We start from the raw sequence: 6,910 nt of genomic DNA, 5'->3' as shown, positions 1-6,910 counted from the left end.
ATAAAGATGGGGATTGATGATTTAATTAATTGGAAGATATAGAAAACCTTAAATCACCTTAAGCATAAGTTAAAGTGTAGGTTTCCTAGAACTTTAAGTGCACACCTTAGGTGAGAGTCTATCCACCTAGTCCTCGGTTTAGACTTCCTAGACTTTAGAAGCACACCCTAAATGAGAGTCTATCCACTTAGTCCTCAGTGTAGACCTCTTAGATTTTAGGTGTACACCCTAGGTGAGAGCCCATCCACCTAATCCTAAATGTAGATTTTTAAATGTAGATTTCTTAGAATTTTAGGTGCACACCCTAGGTGAGAGCCCATCTGCCTAATTCTCAGCATAGACTTCCTAGATTTTAGGAGTACACCCTAGGTGAGAGTTCATCCACCTAATCCTCAGTGTAGGTTTCCTAGTCTTTAGGAGCACACCTTAGGTGAGAGCCCATCTACCTAATCTCTGCAGTGTAACCTTCCAAGGTTTTAGGAACATACCTTATGTAAGAGTCTATTCACCTAATCCTTGAATGCACAGTAAAACTAAACACTTGACCCTGATTCACAACCTGATCAAGACAATAGACACTAGGATGCACCGAGACGTAGTTCATGCTTCCTTAATTAAATCAACAGTGAAATTCCCTCAATGACTTAACCTACAATAAAAACAATTGGAGAAATTTGTTAATGCCATATATGGATCATCCGATTAGGATAAGTCTAGGGTCTAAGTGGAGAGGGCGATGACGATATTGCTTATGTGTGCTTAAACGAGGGATGTGAAGTGAGATTATTAGAATAATATCTCCTACCTCAAGGATCTTCAATAAGGGAGAGAGAAAGATTCATGATACTATTCGCCGATTCTTGGTGAGATCGGCCCCCGATACTCTTAGGTTGTCAGTAGTTCTAGCACGATTAGAGTGACTAGTCTGTGGGATGTACAACTTTACAAAATTTTTACAAAAATAAAATAAAAATTTCTTTTGCATGATTAAAAGAACTCTGCATAAAAAAAAGACTTGAATAATAACTTTTGCATGAAAATCTTTCTATGAAAATTTATAAAGGTCCACGACTAGTCACTTGTATTGAGGTTAAGAACTGCCTTCTGTAGATTGTTGGGTCGGTAACTCCTGTTCAAGGTCGGGAAGCACACAACCCAGCTTTGAGCCCCTACTTTCACCAAGGTCTTATACCCAGTCCTGATCTTTCATATGTGGCTAAGGGTTTCGTTTGCTTGTGATTTATACGACTCGTTTTTTCTGACTTTTGTGCTGAGTTTTCTCGTCGTGTTTAGTTTTTTTGCAAGCTTATTTAAATCTCCTGCAAATCATGCTATGCTCGCAACATTAATAACACAACAGTAGCAGATGCCCATGTACGCTTTTACAGTTTATCTACAGCATTTTACTTTACTGCATTTTACCTTTTAAGCACATTTTATTTACTTGCGAGTTGCTTATTCTGCATGCAAAACCAAAACTGAAACAAAACAAAACCAAACATTGACACAAAAACTGAGAAGCACAAATCACCAATCCCAAACACTTAAACCCTGGAGCCGTCGCGACGACAAGAGCTTGGAGCCAACTTCGTGGGTAGCATGACGAGGAGTTTGGAACAAGCAATAAGAGGATCTTCTTCAACATTATTTCTTCCTAGCATAATGACAACCCATAGGATTTCGAGGTAGCTCGCTGAGGTATCTCGCCTAGCGCGACGTAAATCCTCACTCTCCCTTTTTAGGATCCTGTACAAACATGTTGCGCGACATGAGTCCTAACTCGCTTTAGGTTCCGAGGTTGTTGTGTGGTACGACGTAAACCCTCCTTTCTTTCGGGGCTATTTGCATAATCGAGTATTATGCAAATGTAAGTCCCAAATAATAAAGTTGGCAGGATTGAACATTCAAATAACATCTTCTTTAAAAATGCAGCCACACAGTAGGATAGTCCGGGATGTCACTGAGGTTTCTCCTCAGGATCTATGACATCCTCTACTTGTTCCATCCTTTGGACTCCTAAAATAATTGTTCATATTTGAGCCACTCTCATTTGACTTTCCACGTCCTACCGTGAAAACCTGAACTTTGAATTCTTGAAGACTAGAACCACTGATCATTATCGAGAGTTTTCTCAAGTGACTCCCGTCACTTGGGATGTAATTAACTATAGGGGTTTGCCTCTATAGGGAACTTGGAACCCAGGTAAAATAAACTCTATTTAATCTTTGTATTAGATAGGGGAACTTGTCGGTCATACATAAAAAAGTTCGCAGATCAAATGAATGTCACAAATCTCTTAGTTTGTAAGATTGGGTTTATCGCCGAGGTCTACACTTATCTTTCGGGAGGGTGTAGTATTTGCGGTATCAGACACGATTATGCAAACTATTGGACGAATGAGATCCATTTGGTCTCATTTTTCAAAAATTAAAACATACTACTTTCAAAACCCAAACTATATATCTTTTATATTAAATTAAATTTCAAAAATTATTTTCATATACCATATTTTTCAAATAAATCAATCCATCGAAAAAGTTGACCGACAAGTGTGTCCCATTGAATGGAGGGCCTTTTGCTGCAGGCCAACCAGCTTTTGATTCAAAGCAGACATTTTTCTCACAAACACTTTCTTTCTCTTATGCTGATCCTTTGGATGAGCTGGCATTGGTGTCTCCAGAGCAGCCACTTCACTTGAGAGTTTCCTCTCTGGGACATCCTCTTTGCTTGGAAGACCACCACCACCCTCCTGGAAAGAGAGCCTGGAGGAAGTGCTTCCCAGGTCAATAACTAGCAGCGAGAGAGGCACATATCTGAGTGGCTTTAGGTTCCACACAAAGATTGCACCGCGCATGAAGTATCCTCACACAGGTAGTTAGACTCAGCTTAATTAATCACCCTATCATCCTCAGGCCCCATCTCCATCACCTAAGCACGAACTATGCTGAAAAAAATAGAAGTCAACACGAGTTTATCACACAACATAAGCCCGAGTCCAAGCTAAAGAGGGTCCTTAGAAAAAGCTAGTTTTTTAGAAAGCGAGTTTTGGAAATGCGATAAAACTTAACACTCATCAATCCATAGTAGTTCCAACATCAACATGAGATTCTTCGAGCTCTTTACTAATAACGTAATAAACTTGAGGTCGAATACATTACCTTGGTTGAACTTGAGTAGGAGCTGAAGCAATAGACTCTATCCTCCATTGCCAACCGATTATCCTGAGAAAGTGCTCTATCTGGTTTCTGTTCTTCCAAGGTTTTTTGGCAAAGTGAAGGGCAATATCTAGTTGTTACTAGGCTAATGACACCAATGGTATGTGTTGGAGCAAACAATCGGACGAAAGTTAAAATTTTCTACACTCATTTTCTATTATTAACATTTAACAAATTAAAGAGTCATTATATAAAATAAATTAAATTAATACAATTAAATTTATCTTATTTTTGGTTGTCTGCGACTTCTATAAATATTTTCCTTAATATTGCTCGTCTTTTAATCAATTAATTAAACTGAAAATGTTTGTTTAAAACAATAGTGAGGGAACTATAGTCAGTGAATACTCATATTCTTAAACTCTAACAATATTATGATAAAGAAGATTATATGCATGCTAGTTAAACTTTATTTAAATCAATCTAAAAGTATTTGGAAGTTTGTGATATCTAATATACTTATTAAAGGTGATTGTAAATATTAACTGTTTTACTGTATCGTTTACATATCAATATTTTTTTCATCTATATACAATTATCATAGTAGCACCATCTAAACTTATACCAATGAAAATACATCAGTATCATTATTTTCTTTTCTTTTACGTCCACAAGTATCTTAACATTCCTACGTTAGTACCATAAAGAGGTGAACTTCAACATAATCAAACATACAAATAGAAGTTATATATATATATATATATATATATAATTAAATAGTGCATGATAATAAGTAGCTTCAAAAATACTGTATTCATAACAATGTGACAAATAACGAAATAAACATACCAATTAGAATAAAAGTTGTACAAGTACCAATAATTACTAATGCAAAATGGTTTGAAAAGAAAAAAAAAAAAAAAAAAAAAAAAAACTACCATTGCTTAAAATTATGAGTAGTCACTTCAATCACTGATGATTCTCTTGCTAATCGCTCTTTCAACTTATTCTCAATGAAAACCTATAGTCAAATGCATAAATAATTATTATTAATTTATTATATGTTATTCTTATCAATAGAAGACAAATTGCCTTTAATGTATCATTTAATAATTATTATTTTATCTCTAATAAGTAATTATTATCTTCAATTTAAAATATAAATTTAACTATTTCTTTCAAACAAATTAAACTTGATAAAATTTTGACAATAAAGTGTTAATCCTTCGAATTCACTGAGTAAAAATTATCATAACATATTAATTTAACTTTCTAGTTATCTTGTATAATTTATATCTTCTCAATTAGTCTTTAGTATTTATAAAAGTATACATAGATTTATATTATGTAATCATGTATTATTATTATTATTATTTGTAGTTCACATTAAATTCTTGAAATATCTTTTAATACAAAAATACAGTCTAAGGCATCAAATTTCTTCGCAGTTGTCTCTTGCCAAAACAGAAATGTCCTCTTCACTTTTTTATTTCCATTTACCAGTGTGTAAAGGTGTGTCCACGGAGAAAACTTAGGGTGTAAGGTTCTTTGTGGACTATATTGATTTTTCCTTGAAATATTTAGAAATAGCATGTTGCCATTACTTATAGATTTTTTTGATGTGTTGTTGTCACTGGAATTTTGTATCAATACAGCAGACTTCTTCATTGTGTGTGCTTTGGCAATTACACCTTTTAGTAGCTTGCAGGTCTTGCCTTCAATATATGCCTTTTCTGGTTTTCTTTTCTACAGTCGGTTTCTACAATGCAGGGGACCATTTGCTCAAAGGAGGCATCCGTTGGTGGATTCTAGAGTGGTATCTGAAATTAGAAAATGTCTTGAAAATGGCACAGTTTTCCAGGGCGATCTATTGAATTTTAGGAAGGATGGGTCTCCATTGATGAACAGGCTACAGCTAACACCAATTTATGAGGATAATGAAACCACTCATTTTCTTGGCATTCAAGTTTTCACTGAAGCCAATGTTGATTTAGGTCCTTTGCCAGGCATCTTAAAGAAAGAAAGTATGAGACCCATCAGTCGTTCCACACACGAGCATTCAATTTATCGTCCCATCGCAGCTGTGCACGGAAACATCTGTCGTGAATTTTATGGTATGTTTCAGCTTAGTGATGAGGTCTTGTGTCAGAAGATCCTTTCACGGTTGTCCCCCAGAGACATTGCTTCTGTTGGTTCTGTGTGCAAAAGGCTCTACTTCCTTTCAAAGGATGAGGATCTTTGGAGAATGGTTTGCCAGAATGCATGGGGAAGTGAAACAACTCGTGCTTTAGAAACTGTGCCTGGAGCAAAAAGATTAGGCTGGGGAAGGCTTGCGAGGGAACTAACCACGCTTGAAGCTGTAGCATGGAGAAGATTAACGGTTGGTGGTGCAGTGGAGCCATCTCGATGCAACTTTAGCGCATGTGCTGTGGGAAATCGTGTGGTTCTTTTTGGCGGGGAAGGAGTGAACATGCAACCAATGAACGACACCTTTGTGTTAGATCTGAACTCCAGCAATCCAGAGTGGAGGCATGTCAAAGTAAGCTCACCTCCACCTGGACGATGGGGCCATACTCTGTCTTGCCTAAATGGGTCGTGGCTGGTAGTTTTTGGTGGCTGTGGAAGACAAGGCCTGCTCAACGATGTCTTCATCTTAGACTTGGATGCAAAGCATCCCGCATGGAGGGAGATCCCTGGACTTGCTCCTCCGCTCCCAAGGTCATGGCACAGCTCATGCACTCTGGATGGAACAAAGCTGGTTGTTTCTGGCGGGTGTGCAGACTCAGGCGTGCTTCTCAGCGATACATTTTTATTAGACCTCATGATGGAGAAACCTGTATGGAGAGAAATACCTGTCTCATGGTCACCTCCTTCCAGGCTAGGCCACTCCCTTTCTGTATATGATGGTGGCAAGATATTGATGTTTGGTGGTCTCGCTAAGAGTGGGCCACTACGGCTGCGGTCTAGTGATGTCTTCACTATGGATCTAAGCGAAGACGAACCACGGTGGAGGTATATAACTGGAAGTGGAATGCCGGGTGCTGGTAATCCTGCTGGGGTTGGTCCGCCGCCTCGGCTTGATCATGTTGCGGTGAGCTTGCCTGGTGGAAGAATTCTGATCTTTGGCGGCTCAGTGGCTGGCCTGCATTCTGCTTCCCAATTATATCTCCTGGACCCGACGGAGGAGAAACCAACTTGGAGGATACTGAATGTGCCTGGTCGACCTCCTCGATTTGCTTGGGGACATAGTACCTGTGTTGTAGGAGGAACAAGAGCTATAGTGCTTGGCGGTCAAACAGGAGAGGAATGGATGCTAAGCGAGTTACATGAACTTACTCTGGCAAATTCTTACTCCTGAAATGATTCAGCTGACCTGTATATTCTTACTACAGAAACAACGACCTTCGGTTTTCGTGGCACGGAATGTTGGGTTGATTGGACGAATGTTGGACCTGATCAAAACAGCTGAAAAATGTGTGGCCAAGGTATATGGGTTTGAGTCCTTGTTGTAAGATTCACTTTGTTCATGATCTGCTTGTTTATTTGTTGCCTTTTTTACGTTTCTAGCAGCATATAACAACTGTTGCTTCTAATGTACGGGGCTCTGAAAGCTTGATTTTTTTTTTTGTTGTTTTTTTTTTTCTTTTGAAGTTGAAGAACTGATGCTATGTTGTTTTTTTTTCTTTTGAAGTTGAAGAACTGATGCTATCCATCCATCTATTATATAAACTTTTTCAAGCAAATTGCTAGTTGAA

General features: G+C 37.9%; 1 protein-coding gene across 1 annotated transcript in view; it reads left to right on the top strand.

The window, feature by feature from the left end:
* Positions 1-6,818, top strand: part of LOC110032287 (adagio-like protein 1) — a 26,394-nt gene extending 19,576 nt beyond the window's left edge. The window contains exon 2 of the mRNA XM_020735863.1: positions 4,908-6,818. Within this exon, the coding sequence (XP_020591522.1) occupies positions 4,908-6,513 (1,606 nt within the window). The 3' untranslated portion in view covers positions 6,514-6,818. The remainder of the gene's footprint in view (positions 1-4,907) is intronic.
* The last annotated feature ends 92 nt before the right edge of the window (positions 6,819-6,910 follow it).

Source organism: Phalaenopsis equestris, unplaced genomic scaffold (genome assembly GCF_001263595.1).
Source record: "Phalaenopsis equestris unplaced genomic scaffold, ASM126359v1 Scaffold000906, whole genome shotgun sequence".
Classification (NCBI taxonomy): domain Eukaryota; kingdom Viridiplantae; phylum Streptophyta; class Magnoliopsida; order Asparagales; family Orchidaceae; genus Phalaenopsis; species Phalaenopsis equestris.
Note: the sequence above shows the minus strand (reverse complement) of the source record. Positions and strands in the feature narration are given on the sequence as shown.